The 16899-nt window shown below is 55.0% G+C and overlaps 4 protein-coding genes across 4 annotated transcripts; 2 read left to right on the plus strand and 2 right to left on the minus strand.

Annotated features, from left to right (window-relative positions):
- Positions 1-9337: 9337 nt before the first annotated feature.
- Positions 9338-10600, minus strand: ISF_06378 (putative protein family UPF0261; the record flags this gene model as incomplete). The annotated part of the gene is made up of 1 exon (XM_018849982.1): positions 9338-10600. One exon carries the CDS (start codon positions 10598-10600, stop codon positions 9338-9340), a length of 1263 nt encoding a protein of 420 aa, XP_018702959.1.
- Positions 10601-11065: 465 nt separating this feature from the next.
- Positions 11066-11989, plus strand: ISF_06379 (hypothetical protein; the record flags this gene model as incomplete). Its single annotated transcript, XM_018849983.1, has 2 exons — positions 11066-11299; positions 11381-11989. 2 exons carry the CDS (start codon positions 11066-11068, stop codon positions 11987-11989), a joined length of 843 nt encoding a protein of 280 aa, XP_018702960.1.
- Positions 11990-12208: 219 nt separating this feature from the next.
- On the minus strand, positions 12209-13905 carry ISF_06380 (Major facilitator superfamily transporter; the record flags this gene model as incomplete). The annotated part of the gene is made up of 3 exons (XM_018849984.1): positions 12209-13257; positions 13328-13652; positions 13750-13905. The coding sequence occupies 3 exons, from the start codon at positions 13903-13905 to the stop codon at positions 12209-12211; spliced, it is 1530 nt and encodes a 509-aa protein (XP_018702961.1).
- A 1684-nt stretch (positions 13906-15589) lies between these two features.
- ISF_06381 (glycerate dehydrogenase) lies at positions 15590-16678 on the plus strand (the record flags this gene model as incomplete). The annotated part of the gene is made up of 1 exon (XM_018849985.1): positions 15590-16678. The coding sequence occupies one exon, from the start codon at positions 15590-15592 to the stop codon at positions 16676-16678; it is 1089 nt and encodes a 362-aa protein (XP_018702962.1).
- Between the last annotated feature and the right edge of the window lie 221 nt (positions 16679-16899).

Below are 16899 nucleotides of genomic sequence, written 5' to 3' on the forward strand. Positions count from 1 at the left end.
TGACAGCTTCCTCTCGTCTCGCCAGGTCCTCCTCCAACTAGCGCTGTGTCAATAATACGCTGATGAATCACCCAACAGTATCGGCTAACCATTTGTTTCGCGGCCGGCAAACTTCCCGGTAACAAGGCAGCCCGTCGTGCAAAATTGAGCGCAGCAAAGCACACAAGGCTAGGGCCGCATTCCCCATCATCAGGCACCGAAAGAAAGGGGGGGTGGCTCTAAGACACCGCTGGTCCAACTCAGCTCACTGGTGACGGAAGCCTGGTTCCGGCAGCTTTCATGGAGAGGAAAAAGTATTTGGCCCAGCTACTTGGGGGCGGGCCGTGCTCATCACAAGCTATTTGTTGATCGCTGCTAGGAAAAGGCAAGCAAAATGAAAGATGCTTCGTTTGTTGGGGGGTAATGGCAACCGGACGGACGACTGTGCGCCGGAACTGAGGCTCCTCAGCACCCGGAGTCCCGGTTCGCCCACATGATGCGAATACCCTGCGGGATGGCGGAGAGTGGAAAGGGAAGAAAGAGATTGGCCACACCCCCTCCCCCTTCCTACCGAAATGGACATGGAATCCCTGGAATCTGAGGTTGCACAAGAAAAAGAAGGATGAATGGGCTGAAAAGGGTTGGACTGACTGAACGCCCCAGGGGGGTAGCAGGATCGCTCAGCCGGGGGTCGGTCCAAGCCAGTCAGCACAGTTCGTACAAGGCACGGATGCAGATTACGGAGGGGAGAGTACGGATTACACCAGATGCTGCTGGTCTGCTGCACGCGCGGGCGCATCAACGCAGAACGGGAGGGAAGCACTGCATGCTCTGTGGGAGCCCGCCCCCCCCCCCCGGGGCATGCACAGCAAGCCGCTGCAACGGTTACCTCAAATGCACCGTCATTAGTTTATTGTGACTCTGTTTGTTCATTTTAAACAGGCAAGCCGAGGGGGGCAAAGAAAAAAAAACAAAAAAGTGACGAGTCTTGTGCAAGCAGGGCACAACCTTGCATTCGGGCGGCGCCTATGAATTAGTTCCAGGGATATCTCGCCGCGCCGCGTGTCTGTGCCCCGGCGGCCGGGCGCCAGCAGCTTGGTTTTTGGGCTGGTGAGTGGTCCATGTAATTCCGATCTCGTCGGGGAAGAAGGGAAGACGGTAGCTAGCTTGTTGATGATTTGTAGGGGCGACAAATCACGGCTTCGGAAAGGAAGGCGGAGGAGGCTGATGACGGGAAGGAGAGGAGGAATGAAGGGAAAAGGAAAAAAAGGGAAAAAGTACGAAAATCAGGCTGATGAGCAGTGGGAAAAGAAAAAGCAAGCCACAAAGGCACAGGCCGTTGCAACTCAACGACGAGGCCCATGTGATGTGCAGGAAGTAAGCAATAGCTAGTTAGTGAGCAGTGGAAGCTAATTTGACATGTCCAGATCACCTCATTATCCTGTTGGTGCTTGGTGCAAGACAGCATTGACTTGTTACACTTGATCGTCTGTCCACTGAAGATTATTACTCCTTGCACTTGCACTTGCACTTGGTATGAGTATTTCAGCTTGCATCAGCCACAAGACAGGCTGGTCTTGTTCGTCGGCCCGTTTCAACTGCGACATTTCTAGCAAAAAAGAAGCACAAGGAAGGCCATGCGCAATAAATTCGTCAAGACTGGCTGTCAAGCAACGCAACCAGGAGACAAGGGTTGGCCATGTATGTTCTGACTGGTGAGTGTTGCTGTCTTACCGTGCACCACGCCAATTCACGCCCCTCCCTCAATGAGAGTCCGGGGTGGTTGAGACAGATGGTCGCGGTGACTTTCCAGAAAAAGAAAACACCTTATTCTCAGACTCGGGAATGCAGCCCAGGCAAATGAGTCCGAGTCAGAGAGGCAACTAACTAATTAATGGTTTTCGTCACAGAAACTGAATATGGATATATGGATGCGGATACGGAGCAGAGAGAGGGTTGAAAGACAAAAATTATATACATTAATAAAGCAGCCCTGTGTCTAACGAGACTATCGAAACTTGTTACCAGAGTGCATTGCCTTGTCCATGATGAATCACACCGGCACTTATATCAGGTCGTCGTCGAGGCGGGGCAGGGCCTCAAACACACATACAGCCAGCCATACACGCATACATACATACATGAGCCATAGATGCAAACATACATACTCCGTACATGAGCCATTATGACTGGGTGCAAGAGAGCAAATTACTCGTATGCAGTGCAAATGCAACACTCCACGGCCATCATGTGCCCAGCGCAATCAATGCGTAGCCACCTAGCCACCTGTCTGTCGCGAAGAATTAAAAAGAAGAACTGCATAAGCGGGAGGCCACATCATGCTTGCGCCCTCCTCTGACCCGGCGGCTGATAGTGATACTAAATAAACACGCAAGGTTGGGAGAGAAAACCAAAACGCCACCACCACGGGATGGATGGATGGCCAAAAAGAAACAGCAACAGCCTGGATGCGGCAATGTGTGATGTGATTTGATGGAAAACCTGCATCCAAGCAAGCCGAATGCTACGTGGGCTTGCCTATTCTGTGGAGTGCAAGTGCAAGTGCAGGCAGGTTGCTGCGGTAGTTGTAAAGGGGAATAAGAAAGCCCACCAGTGACCGACCACTACCTATTCGTATGGACAACTTGATGTAGGGATAGTTGTTGTTACTTTGTACTGATTGTACCCGAGTATACATTGGTAGGTAGGTAGTACTCTGTATGGATAGCTTCGGTGGTGGCGGATGATGGGCTTCTTCCCTGCTGCTGCTGCTGCTGCTGGCTGCCCTACCAAACCTATGTACTAACAAAAAGCCGGGCTGCTGCAAGGACTCGAGTAATGTCACCGACTACGCAACTACGTGGCTTGGCTACGACTACTACTACTACTTACTCTACTTGCTTTGGTTGCGAATATAATCAACGCAACTCTCTTGTTTCAGCGCCCTCCATCACTGCCCAACCACCACCACCACCATCACAACTGCAACAAGGCGGTGGTGGCTGCTGTCCTTGGTCGCCGACGAAAACTGCGCCCAAGATCATGGGGAGCAAGCAAATGTACCCTTGCGTCAAAAGCCACTGCTAAATTACCAGTCCAACCTTTCAGCTTGCTAAGGACACGCCGCGCCAAACCCGCCCCCCCCCCCCTTGTCCTGTTCCCCCCTGTCCTGTCTACCTCCCCCGCCCGCAGCCCACGAGGGATTGTCCCAGGCAGCCGGGTCTGCTGGGGGGGAGGGGGGGGTGCTGAATACAGGGTTCTCTTCTTTTCTTCTTCGGGGGAGGGGGTCGCGACTGGAATGCTCTCCTCGGAGCTTAATTGAGATGAGCCGGATGCGCTGGGCTGGGCTGGGCCAGAAAATCACGATACGCTTCTTCAACTCATTGTCTGCAAGTGATTAGCGATGCCTGGCGATGGCCGCAATTTTCAGACCCGTGTACATGTACGGATACAAAGTGCTTAATGACATGCATGGCATGTGCCAGGCCAAGTTTTGTAGCACCTACAGCGTAACGCACGAGTCTGGCTTAACCGCCTACAGGGTATTCATCACATCAATGTATGGGCGGATAATCTGTTGGTTGTGTTGCATTAGTTATGCTCTTCTTGTTTAATCACACTAGCAAGAGCATTTGTACATGTTGTTGTCCCTGTCCCATCAGCTCTGGAGAGTACATGCATGTACATCACTGGGTCTGAGGTAAGAGGCAATGCACATCACTCTAGGTGATACCTGACGCTTCCTGCTATTATGCTTCGCTTCTATGCCTCGCTTCTATCCTTCCATACCATGCTGGCTAACCCCTCTTCTTCTTCATTTTCTCCTCGGCTCAACGATATGTTCCCCGCCCTCGGCACTCCGTACTAATAATAACAACTGATTGGCTCGCCGCCAAGACTTGTCGCCGGATTCAGTAATTCCTCACCGCGGGCCATCCTCGAGTCAGTTTTCCTCTCTTGCTTCCTTCTCTCAAAGTTTACTTAATAAAACCCCGAGTTCTAGCGGCCAACAAGACCACCGCTGCCGTACGACTCTATAGCCGCCATCTCCAGCGATCCCAACCAAGGCTGTCTGTCGTCTGTCGCACGAGTCACATTGTTGGTCGCAATGCAAGTTACAACATTCGCCTCTTCCATTCCTCTTACACAGCATTGACACACCGTCAATCCCTGTCAAAACTCGGACAATATGTCAGGGAACCCCCCCCCCACGCAAGGCAGCCCTGCGTTGTCCAAGCACGGCCCGTCAAATCAAACTCTGTTCCCCTCACCATGAAATACCATCACATACCCAGTACATGCTGGGCTTCCCAATAATGCAGCATGGAATAGCTCCACCAAACTACACCTCCTTTCTCCTTATCCATGTGACCTACCTCCCTTGCAGCCCGCCCAGTACAACAACCCGTTCCATGCCATCGGAGGATTACCCAATTTGGTCCAGACTCGACATCATGCGCGCCTTGGTAACGCATTTACCGTCTGAATACAACCCGGCAGCATGCATGCGATTTGATGTTTGATCCTTATAATGTGACGCTGATGCACCGCCTCTGTTCTGGCCTTGCTGCGATGCTCACCGCTGCCAGTTAGTCTATACCACCTGGTCGTTATTACAGCCGCATTATTAAGGCGAGATATGAGGCGCAACCGATCTAGATGCACCGCGCAACTCAACTTGCCAGTTTCCCTGCAACTTTCGTGTAGTAGCCTCGTATGATACAGCCTGCCTATGCAAACCAACACCGCTCACTATGGGGCTTTCATTACCGCCACTTGGAACCAAAAAGGAGCATCAAGTCCTAGCCTGCTCGAACTGTAATATGAGTGTCTTTGCTATCAAACGCGACGAAAGCGGAGCCGGAGATGTATCAGCCTCCGGCTTCGTTGTCGTGTTTGGCTCGCGAGAAGCGATGACTTGCACGCAAGGAAAAATCTGCGGCATCTAATGCGGTGCACGCATGTATCCAGGACTGTTCTTGGTGGCGACTGATCACTGTGTCATTGCCTCTTTTCTCTCTCGAGTCGCCGACTCAGCTCCTAGTTTACCTGGCGTTGTAATGCATCGGGGACCACAGGCCCGGCTATTGAGATTTGCATGGCAAGACAGCATACTGGATCAAATCTAATCTCTGATTGATCAATACCCAAGAGTTATAACTGGAGCCTAGTAACAGCATCGGCGGCGCGTCATGGCTAATACAAGCAAGCTATACTTCATTGAGCGCTTCTCCAGCTAGCTATACCCCCCGTTGCTAACTAATTGTCCTGTGCTTGGTAGGATGGAGAATTCCCTATCCGTACGGAGTCGCTACTTGTACAATCGCCAAGGGCGTGATCTTCAGGGTTGCCAAGGAGACTGGTAACTTTGCGGCCTCCGAGTCTATCGAGCCTAGGCGGGCTAGGAGAACGAACAAAGGAACAAGTCACCCGCGTTTCAGCCAGACGCCACTAGTAACCGTTGACGATATATTTTACGCGTCTTTATCTTTCTTTATAGCTTTTCATAGGCAATTATGGATGCTCTGATTGGGAACCGGTTCTAGCACACGAGCCTCGCTTTGTCTGCCTTGCTGAGCGTCATCACGCGCACTTCGGGCCGCTACATACTTTCCTTGATCAGCTGGCGGACCGGCGTGGGGGAGTGGTTCCCTTGTGCGTTTTAAATTACATGACACTTTGCACGACGGCCCGGACACAGCAGTCCGGGGACGTTGCCCGGGTAAAGAAGTCGCCGTGATGCCCGACGTCGGTGCAGCTGGGTGAGAACAATGGATGGAACAATGCATTGGTTAGTGAGGTCCGCATGATCTTGGGCCAGACTGTTTGTTGAAGGCCCTGATAATGCCACACGTAACTCACAGGGCATAAGCGGGCTCATTCCCGGTCGCTGGGGTGGCAAGATACTACAATGCCCCCGGCGTATATACTACGGTGTTCGTGCCACAGACTGGGTCACGGAAGAGGCGAAAAAAGGGCAGCAATGCGTTCTTTTCTCCTCTCACGCCCCCAGCTCTTACTGGTACTGCTAGTAGTAAGCACAACGATGCCTGACTAGTTAGCAGGCGTGGTTGCGGCGTGGCCCGTGGGTGTCATGGTCACGAGTAGTTGGCAATCTCACGGTTTGTCGTATTGGTGTATGGGTAGGTATAAGCAACCACACCGACTGCTATACTAGATTCAGACAGGCCTCGGTTGAGTTGAGCTACGATCGCCACTGGTGGAGCGAGGCTGCGAGGGAACAAGTTGACTGAAACTGAGGGTTAGAGGAATATGCAGGATGCAACGCAGTGGTCTGTCTTGTCCTGCTCAGACTATGCATGCATGACTTGTTTCAGGTTATTTGCTCTTTTGGTAGAGTCAAAGGTGCAAGTGGCGGCATGAAGACTACAAGAAAAAACACGAGGCAAATCGACATGTCAGCTGAGCTGTTGAAGCGATAATAATAATATACTGAAAAGGATTGCAGCTACGACACCTTTTTTTCCCTCGTAACCTTGCGTCTGATTAAGTCTAAGTTTGCTGGGCACCAATATGTGGCGCCTATTAGTGGCGGCCACAGCCATACAGATTTAGGGAGATGAAGGCTTCTATAATGGAAGAGATAGTTGAAGTAAATTTCATAACCTTGATCATAATGAACAAGGTACTTCTTATTTGCCGCCTCCTTGCTTATTGGCAAAATAATGCCGCCATCTTTCTAGAAGCTGCGGAATATTACCTGTCACATTCATGGAGACGAAAATAAAAATAAAAACAAAAACAAAAACAACACGATGCAATGCGGCCGCTAATTCTAAGGTACGAATACTTCCCGTCATACATACTTGCTTCATGTCATCTTCACTTCCCGCTTTCATTGCCGACCGACCGTTGCATGCCGTTTCACCAACGGACGGACGGAGGTTTCCTTGACTTGAAACGTGGATGGGCAATAGCCGGGGAGAGCTGACACACAAACTCAATCTTGTGCTTGCTCTTTTTATTTTCCCGCATCGGCAACATGATACACGTCTGGCGGTGACATCTTTTTCTCCAGGAAAAGATGGCCGAGCATCCATCTTTGATAGCCGCGAGGTTTCTTCTCGACCAAAGCGGTCAACTCTCCCTGGTGCTGTTTCGTCGTTGCCGACTAGTTAAATAGGGAAGCACATGTTCGTCCTATTTTCAAACTCATGGCCCCCAGTCATGTTCGTTGTGAGAAAAGCTCGCAACACCCTTGCATTCCTCCCTCCCTCTCTCTCCTTCTCCCGGGGCTCTTGGCATGAGGCCGAGCCCTGAATATATCCCATATCCACAGCGTATCGAGGAGACCGAGATTTATTATTACTAGTTTCTCGTGTGACCCCGGTCCAGCATTCGTCTTGTCATGTCTGATCCACAAGCTTTCTTGATAGCCGCGGAGCCGCCCGCCCATTGCTGAGGAACGTTGCTGCATACTCTGGGATCATGCATTCGGAGGAATGGCTTCTTCCTCTGCAAACGTTGCATGGGTTGGCAGTGGGCCTTTGCAATTCTTTTTTAACGAGAAGGGCGGCGAGCAGCCCGGCGTGACAATGCAGGCGGTGTGCCATGCAAGGAGCTGCCTCGGTGTGATACGTGTTACATGGCCAAACACCAGATCCCCCGGTGTCGATGGTCCGGCTGACACTGAATCTATAATCCCCGGCGAGCCACATGTATCCGTCAATACGAGGCACGCTTTCAGCGGGGTCCGAGGTATCGTGTGTCGTGTCGTGTGAGGCTTCGGCTTTCAAGAAAAATGAAACACCAATGAACCCTGTCAAAGGGCTACGACTAGGCATTTATGTACATAGTAACTTGGAGGGTTACTGGATGCATACTTTGCATACTTTTCGTACACCCCCCCTCCCTCTGGTCAGCCCTGTTCGCCTCGCTCGCCTCGCCTCACGCTTGCTTGCTATTCTGACTCGAGCTTCTTTTCGTCGCTGCGAGGCGGTCAGTGTCAAGGGGAGCGAGCAATGTTACGGTGGGCAGGCCGCAGACCAACAGCCCTTCCTCCCCGGGTAAGCAGCAACGTTGCAAGTCAAGCAATTACGAATACACCCTCTTTTTTCTACCGGATTTCCCAAAGATCGAAATTTTACAGACTTGGGTGAGAGAACCGCGATGGCCCCCCCGAGATAGCCAGGAACAGCTACCGGTTGGAACGATCATGGAAGATGCCCGCCCCGATCCGAGGGGGCTAACTACCATTTTAGCGGCGGCCGGGCCCAAAATTTTAAAGTTAATCAGCGACCCGGGCGACCCTGTTCCTTGGCTGGGTGGATGGATGGTGGATGCCGGTTGCGACGGAGTGGTGGGCTAACTATACATCGGCCACACCGACGAGTGAGCCGCCTTCTACCTGCCCTCGCTCTGCGGTTCAACTGGACGCGTTCACAAGGTTCACAGGGTTTGCAAGAAGAGTCAGGACCAACACCGCGCACCCCCCTCCCCTCGGGAAAAGCCATCTTGTCGCAGGCAACAACCCCTGTAACCATACCGTACGCCTTGGTCGGGGAACTCGGCTGGCCGCAAGATCACGTCGAGCATTTACTTGCGCCTCTCCCCTAGCCGGCGAAGATGCCAAAACGGGCAACAGCGCCCTCCTACGAACTAACTAGTAGGCATGGTGTAAGCGGCGTCCCGTCGCTTCTCCGGCTGCTCGTCTTGTCGCGTGGTGGCTATGCAAACCTCTCTCTCTGTGACTTGAATAATAAGCAGCAGGGGGAAGGGAGCTTGGAGTGGCGCTCCGTGTTGAGTTCTCGGCATCCACCAGGGGGACGGACGGATGGGCTCGAATTACTCGCGAGCAAGCAGGTGGTGGCCTCGGGGACCATCCATCTCGTAAGGACATTGCGGGCGCCAAATGACGCAGGGCAAGCCACACAGGGGCTCATGACTCAATAGAGGCAATAAGAAGAAAAATGAAGAGGAAAGGAACAAGAAAAAGAAAATATCAAAAAGAAACAAATCGCGTGTAAAATGGCATGTCACAGTAGAGCAGTGCACTTCAAGTATGACGGAGAGGCAAAAAAGAAATTTTAGAGTGTGCGTCGTACGGAACTCGAATCCGTGCCTCAACTTTGGAAGAGTTGAATCCTAACCCCTAGACCAACGACGCTTGTTCTCTGATTGTTGAAATACGCTAACTTATTAGCTACTATATGACAATGAAACTTCGCCCGCTAGTTGCTAACAAGCCCTTTCTTCTTTTTTTCTACGCCGTCTTGTAATAATATATTTACATATCTTACGTTGATGAAATCAAACTCTGGAATTATTCAGTTCATGGTTTTTATGATCATTCACAAAATGTATCGCTCTGACAAGGCCGTGATCTCCACGAGTTGCCTCAAGACTCAAGACCAAGCTTCCGCGCCAACGAAACCGCGATTTCCTTGGCCATCTCTACATCGTTGACGTCCCTATCGTCCTCGATGATCTCGATCCCCGTGTCCTTGAGCCCCTTCCGCAGCGCCTCAAACAGCGCCTCGTCAGCCGCCGCGTCCGCGAACGGCTTGCCCTTCCCGGCCAGACTGCTCACGCCGCCCCTCGGGATCCAGACCTGCGTCGCGTCCGGGCGCTCCGTCCGCGCCAGCTTGCCGGCGATGAACTCGCCGATCCGGGTGCATTCCTCCGGCGACGTGCGCACCAGCGTCACCAGCGGGTTGTGCTCGACGACGGCGCGGCCCTCCGCCAGCACAGGCGGCACCGTGCGCCGCGCGCCAAAGTTGACCATGTCGGTCGCGCCGAGCGAGACGATGTTGGGGATGCCCCGCTGCACGGCGGCGTCGAGGCGGTCCTCGCCGGCCGGCATGACGCCGCCGACGACGAAGTCGGCAATCTCCGTCGTGGTGAGGTCGACGACGGCGTCGAGAGTGCCCTCCCGCACCAGTCGCTCCATCGCCTTCCCGCCGCGGCCGGTGGCGTGAAAGACGTACGTCTCGATTGGGTAGTTGCCCTCGAGGTGCGCGCGGATCGCGTCCACGCCGGGCGTGGTCACGCCAAACATGGTGATGCCGACGCGTTTCTTCTTCTCCGACGACGCTGCGGAGTCGTGTTCGGCGTCGGCGGCCCTTGTCTTGGAAAAGGACACCGCTGCCGCGCCGATGGCCGCGCCGGCGTTGCTCAGGATCCCCCGCAGGACGTGGTTCAGGCCGGCGACGTCGACGACCGAATACATGAGCGCAATGTCCGTCTCGCCGACGATGGGCTCCGTGTCGCCGCTCGCGATGGTGGAGACGATCAGCTTCGGGAAGCCGATGGGCAGCACGTCCCGCATGACGGACGAGACGAGCGAGGTGCCGCCGGAGCCGCCGGCGGAAACGATGCCGTCGATGGACCGGTTCTCGTAGAGGTCTTTGACGGCCTTGGCCGCGCATGCGGAGATGAAGGTGATGAACTCGCCGCGGGGGAGCGACGATACGTCCTTGCCCTCGCCGTACTTGGCGATGAGCTGCTGTTGCGACATGGCGATGTCGCTATGCTCGGTCGCCCGCCAGCCAACGTCAATCATGATGGTATCGACGGATTCATGATCCCGCACCCGGTCGCGCAAGAAACGCAACTCGTCAAACTTGGTGTCGCAAGTTCCAATGACGGCTACGGTCGGCATCGCGGATGTGCTGCGCTGTCGGCAACCTCAACGTGTTGGATTTTTAGAATGCAAGTTGCTTATGCATGCAGGAAACGCTGCAAGCATGTCGGTGCAATTGACGTTGATGATGATTCGAGTGAGGTCAGCGAAGCAACTGCAGCGGCCCCTCACCTGCCGCCTAACTAACACTCAACTCAGGAAGATGAACCCTGGACACGAGATGTAGTACAAGAGACAACAAATCACGGCCTAATAACTCCATATATTCTCACTAGTCGCCGCCGTGGTTGCCTGCGGAAGAGGCTTCAACTCCACTTCTTGATGAAGTGGTGGGTGGAGCTCTTTACTTCACCAAGTCGTCAGTCACTCACGACCTGTCTTTAACTTGCATTCACTCAAGACACGAGGCATTTTGACCAACTCGTTAGCCAAACTAGGAATTACACCAGTCCTCTATGCACTGTCGGTAAATACCTAAACATCATGGCGCCCCCGACCAACCGACAAGAGATCCTGGCCAACCTGCGCGATCAGATCGCCCAAGGCCGGCCCATCGTCGGCGCCGGCGCTGGGATTGGCCTCTCCGCCAAGTTCATCGAAGCCGGCGGCGGAGATTTGATCATCATCTACAACAGCGGCCGCTTCCGCATGGCCGGCCGAGGATCTCTCTCCGGACTCATGCCGTACGGCAACGCCAACGACGTTGTCCTCGACATGGTGAGTCTTGACTCACACTCACCCGTCATCCACCGAACCCCCCTTCCTCTCTCTTTCCAACTAACAACTCGTCCCACCCAGGCCAAAGAGGTCCTCCCCGTCGTCAGCCACACCCCCGTCATCGCCGGCGTCTGCGGCACCGACCCCTTCCTGCACACCAACCACTTCCTCCGGCAGCTGCGCGACCTCGGCTTCGCCGGCGTGCAAAACTTCCCGACCGTCGGGCTCATCGACGGCCAGTTCCGCGCCAACCTCGAGGAGACGGGCATGTCGTACGACCTCGAGGTCGACATGGTGCGCGCCGCCCACGCGCTGGACCTGCTCACCACCCCCTACGTCTTCACCGTCGACGAGGCCCAGAAGATGACCACGGCCGGCGCCGACGTCCTCGTCGCCCACATGGGCCTCACCACCTCCGGCTCCATCGGCGCCGCCTCGGGCAAGACGCTGGACGAGTGCGTCCAGCTGATCCAGCAGATTCGTGACGCGGCGGTGGCCATCCGTCCGGATATCCTGGTGCTCTGCCACGGGGGGCCGATCGCGGCGCCGGAGGACGCGGCGTACGTGCTGGAGAGGACGAGGGGCGTGCACGGCTTCTATGGCGCGAGCTCCATGGAGCGGTTGCCGGTCGAGGAGGCTATCACCAACATCACGAAAAGCTTCAAGGGGCTGCGGCCAAGTGCCACATAGGTAGTCGATGATCACCAAAGTACAGAAATTAAAAGTCTGTTTAACGGCTGAACTAAACGTCTGTAACAACATTGTAGACACGATGAGCATGAAGCTACGTAGCTCGCTGTTATAGGCAGTCTTCAGTCTATATCGTTCATATCTTTTCGTCTTTTTATTTATTTCATCTTTATTTATTTTCATCTCTTTCATCTTATACAAAACTATCCTATATACAAATTATACTGTCGTCTTTTTCTCCTGCACACCATCCTCTGATCGAATGTCAACGTCGACGTCTTCTGCCAGCGCAGCCAAATCTTCTTCGCCCATCTCACCATTCCATCCATTAGCCAGCAGGTAGGCTCTGAACTTCTCATCCTGCTTGCACAGGTCCTCGCCGGTAAGCTTAGGAACAAAGAAGTAGGTGACGAGGATGCCAGCGACACCGCAAATGGCGGCGATGATGAATGTCCACTTCTTGCCGAGATTTTCCTGGATGGGCTTGAACGCTTCCGTGCCGATGGCTGCGCCCGCCTTGCCAACCGCGGCGCTGATGCCGTAGCAGGTGCCCCTGACGCTGGTGGCGTAGCTCTCCGAGGAGATGAGGCCCAGCATGTCGCCCGGGCCGAAGTTGCCGAAGCTGAGCATGAGACCGTAGAAGATGATGAAGAGCGGGGTGATCTTGGCGATCTTGTCGTAGGCGAGGCCGATGATGAGACCAAAGATCAGGTAGCCGGAGAAGCCAATCATCATGACGTTCTTGCGGCCGAGGCGGTCGCAGAAGAAGGCGCCGAGGAAGACGCCAGGAAGAGCGATGGATCCCAGGAGCAGCTGCCACTCGGCTGTGCTGCGGAGACTGCCGGTCTTGACGACGCTGGAGATGATGGTGCCGGAAAAAACGCCGTTAGGGAAGGTGATGAAGTCGTAGAGGAACCAGGCGCCGCACGTTCCGATCAGGGCTTTCCAATAGTAGCGGATCACGAGCTTGTACGGGACCCTCTTCTTGATGGCACCGCGGCGGTACAGCTTCGAGTTGAGCATCTTGAGACGGAAGTAGAAGACGGTCAGGGGCAGCAGGACGCCGATGCCGAAACAGACGCGCCAAACGGTAGACAAGTGGTTCTCCCCAGCGGCGGAGAGGACGATGAGGAAGACGCAGACGGCCAGCGGACCACCAAATGAGAGTGGCAGGTTAGTGACGAGGATAAAGACGGGCCCTCGATGGCCCAGCGTGTGCTCGTTGGCCGCCTCCGAGGCCGAGGCACTGGCCGCGGGATACTCGCCACCTATTCAACGTCAGCAAACAGTGTTTGGCTTTACAAGAGCCTTCCTTGACTTGGGAAGCGCGCAACTCACCAGCACCGAAGCCGACGATACCACGAGAAATGGTCAGCATCCAGAACATGCCGTCGATGGTGACGCCGTGCGAGGCCGTGGCCATGATACCGCCGAGGACGATCATGAACGTGGTTGCGATGATGGCCGTCTTGCGCCCCAGGTAGTCGCACGTCAGGCCGACGACGATCTGGCCGAGGATCTCTCCGACGAGGAGCGCGTTGGAGACGCGGGTGCTGACGGAAGAGGTATACTGGCGGGCGTACTCCTTCTTGAAGAGGACGTTGGTCATGGTCATGAGGTTGTTCTGGTAGCCGTCGGAGATGAGGGCGAAGCCGGAGCAAAACTGCGGCAGGAGATTAGCGAGCGTGACTTGGCCGTCCCTCGTTGGCGGCGATGCATCGGAGCGGCTGGCAGCCGGCGGAAAGGAACGGCGGGCGTACAATGGTGAAGATGTCGGACAGTGACTGCCTCTTGTCGGAGAGAGGAGCGGCGAGGACTTCGGCCTCGCCCTGGCTGGCCACGGGTTCTTTTCCGTGGTCGTCATCCTGGGACTCTGTGGCGGCCACGACCTTGTCCGAGAGTCGTGTGTCGTTCATCTCGGATCCCGTCTGTGTGTGGTGTTTTTGGTTGTCGTCGGGGTAGGGTTGGCTGTTTGTATGCGACCACGCGACGCTTCAGCTGAGGCGAGGAAGGAGAGTGTGAGAGGAGAGAGATCCTAGCGTGGCACGCAAGGTACGTGCAACGGCTTCCCTTTTATTACAAGGAGGACTCAACTTGATAAAGACGAGAAGATCAGCTGGCCAATGCCAAATAAGCGTCCCTGCATGTGTCCTCGTCTCCTTCTTGCTTGCTTAGTGCGCTGTCCGGTCCGGTCCGGCTAAGCGGCAGCGCTGTGGGGGAATAACAGGCAGAATAAGTGCGCCAACTATTCCAGCCAAAGCGACAGGAGGATACTAATAAAGTTGGTCTGGGGCAATTAGCCCACGTGCTCAATCTGCTTACTCTTTATTGTTCGCCTAGCCCAAGTAATATCATTGTTGCTCCAATCTTCCTCATCGTAATGCCTAGTCACGTCCTTGTCCCGTCCTCCTTCTTCAGCACCTCTCTCTGCCCACGCAGCTTATGAGATGGGATTTCTCTTGTTCCGGTCACCGGTTCGGCTGGACGAAAGCCCCTCGCTTGACTTACTATATTAGACATCTCGAATGGCGGCCATTTCCGTGCTGCGGCCAGCCTCGTTCGGGTGTGGCGACGTGTGGCCGTTGCCGCGCTCCCAGTTCGCGAGGGCTTGGAGTAGGCGGTGGATCTTTTTACTGGCCATGGATAATTTTCCCTGATGAATAATATCTGCAATGAGTTGAGGGCCTGGGAGCTCGCCGCAAAGTACCGAACAATGAAAAAGTCGGCTCCCAACCTCGCGTGATGCATTACACTATTGTCCAAGGTGGAGATGAACTGGTGGGCTCGAACAGGGTTCTGTTTAATAAATTATAAAGTGCGGCGAGGATATGTCGCAGCCGGCCCGGGGTAACAACTCTGTATAGAGGCAATTGATCATCTCCAAAAGCAGTAGCACCAAGATTGTCACGACTTGCCATTGAAGGAAAGACTGTGTGCCGATTTTCGATCCAGAATGAGGCTTGCAGGAGTTGGTGGCTGACTTGACGCCAAGACGGCTGATGGATGGATGGCGATCGCTTGGTAGTCGGTGACCAGTGCGTGCGCGGGAACGATGCGGCAACCAAGGTCGGACCTCGATACCAACATTACCGCAACATGAACAGAAAGCAGACCAACCAATTTAATCACCAAATGACCATCATGAACCAATGAATGAATAAAAAAGCCCTCATTCCTTGCAATTGCAAAAAACGTAAGCTCATCAACAACGCTTCCGCACTAGGCGCTGATTCTCCGAGTTAAAAATGGTGGCTTCGCTTCCCCGCGTTTTCGTCGCATCTCCGCATTATCCTATCGCATCCTCGACTTTCGCCGACCAACTTGCACACAGACAAGCCATCAACCAGCTCTCAACCACCCACCTATAAGAAAGAAGCTATTGTAATCCCATCTGTGTTTCCAATCACACACACACCTGTATACTCGCATTGCATCCCAGCCGCATCGCCGGCACTACTTCACTCGCACGATTCCCTCCTCGCTTCCAATTATTCACCTTTCCAAATGGCATCAAGGATCGCTCTAAAATCCATCACACGGGCAGCCAGTCATGGACGCCAACTACACTCAGGCCGTAACCTCAACTCCGCGGTGCCATCCATGGTCATTCTGGATGACTACCTCTCCGTCGCGCCACCACACTTCGCCCACATAAACCCAGCCGAAATCAACATTGACATCTTCAAATCATACGTGCCTCAAAGCACGGCCGAAGAGAAGAGGGCGCTGGCTGAGAAACTGCGGCCATACAGCATCATATCCGCCATGCGCGAGAGGACCCCCTTTCCTGCCCAGCTGCTGCGCAGCCTACCGAACCTCAAGCTGCTCCTCTGCACCGGCACGCAGTTCGAGACCTTTGACCTGCAGGCGGCCCGGGAGCTGGGCGTCACAGTCGCCGCGGCCCCCGGCAAGGGCCGCACCGACCGGCCCGAGCCCGCCGGCAGGCCGCTGCCCGCCGACATCCGGAAGGGCGGCGGCCACCCGACCACGCAGCACACCTGGGCACTGATCCTGGCGCTGGCTCGCAACGTCGCCATCGACGACGCCGCCGTCAAGTCGGGCGGCTGGCAGTCCAGCCTGGCCACGGGCCTGGCCGGCAAGACCCTCGGCGTCGTCGGCCTGGGGCGGCTGGGCGCGGCCGTCGCGCGCATCGGCGCGCTCGCGTTCGGCATGCGCGTCGTCTGCTGGAGCGCGAACCTGGACCAGGACCGCGCGGACCAGGCGGCGGCCGGCCTCGGCCTGCCGGTCGAGGACGAGCTCGGCGAGCGCACCTTTCGCGCGGTCGGCAAGGAGGAGCTGTTCCGCGAGGCGGACGTGGTCAGTATGCACTACGTGCTGAGCGAGCGGTCCAGGGGGTTGGTGAACGCGGAGATGCTGGCGCTGATGAAGCCGAACGCGCTGCTGGTCAACACCTCGCGCGGGCCGCTCATCGACCAGGACGCGCTGCTCGACGCGGCGCACCAGGGCCAGATCCGCGGCATAGCCATGGACGTCTACGACGAGGAGCCCCTCCCGGAGAGGAGCCCCTGGCGCATCGAGCAATGGGGCGTCGCGGGACGGTCCAAGGTGCTCACCACGCCTCACATGGGGTACGTAGATGAGGGTCTCATGAACAGGTGGTATGCGGAGACGGCCGAGAACTTGGAGCGGTGGCTCGCCGGCAAAGAGGTTCTTCATCGCCTTGTATAAAATGGATCTGCAACCCATGGCCCCTTTGATTTCAGCATCTTTTTAATTGGAGCATAGCACACGTCACTCGAGTATGCAGCGCCAAAAGGCACCGTGTATAATAATTAGGATTTTATTCTCTTTTCTAAGCCGCTTGTGGCTGTAGAGTCCCGGTGCCGATGATCGCCCAACAGTATGTATTTCGGAACCTCGTAAGTAGTCATGTATCCGCCCCTCGAAAC

This window comes from Cordyceps fumosorosea (assembly GCF_001636725.1).
Source record: "Cordyceps fumosorosea ARSEF 2679 chromosome Unknown scaffold_16, whole genome shotgun sequence".
In the NCBI taxonomy this organism is placed as follows: domain Eukaryota; kingdom Fungi; phylum Ascomycota; class Sordariomycetes; order Hypocreales; family Cordycipitaceae; genus Cordyceps; species Cordyceps fumosorosea.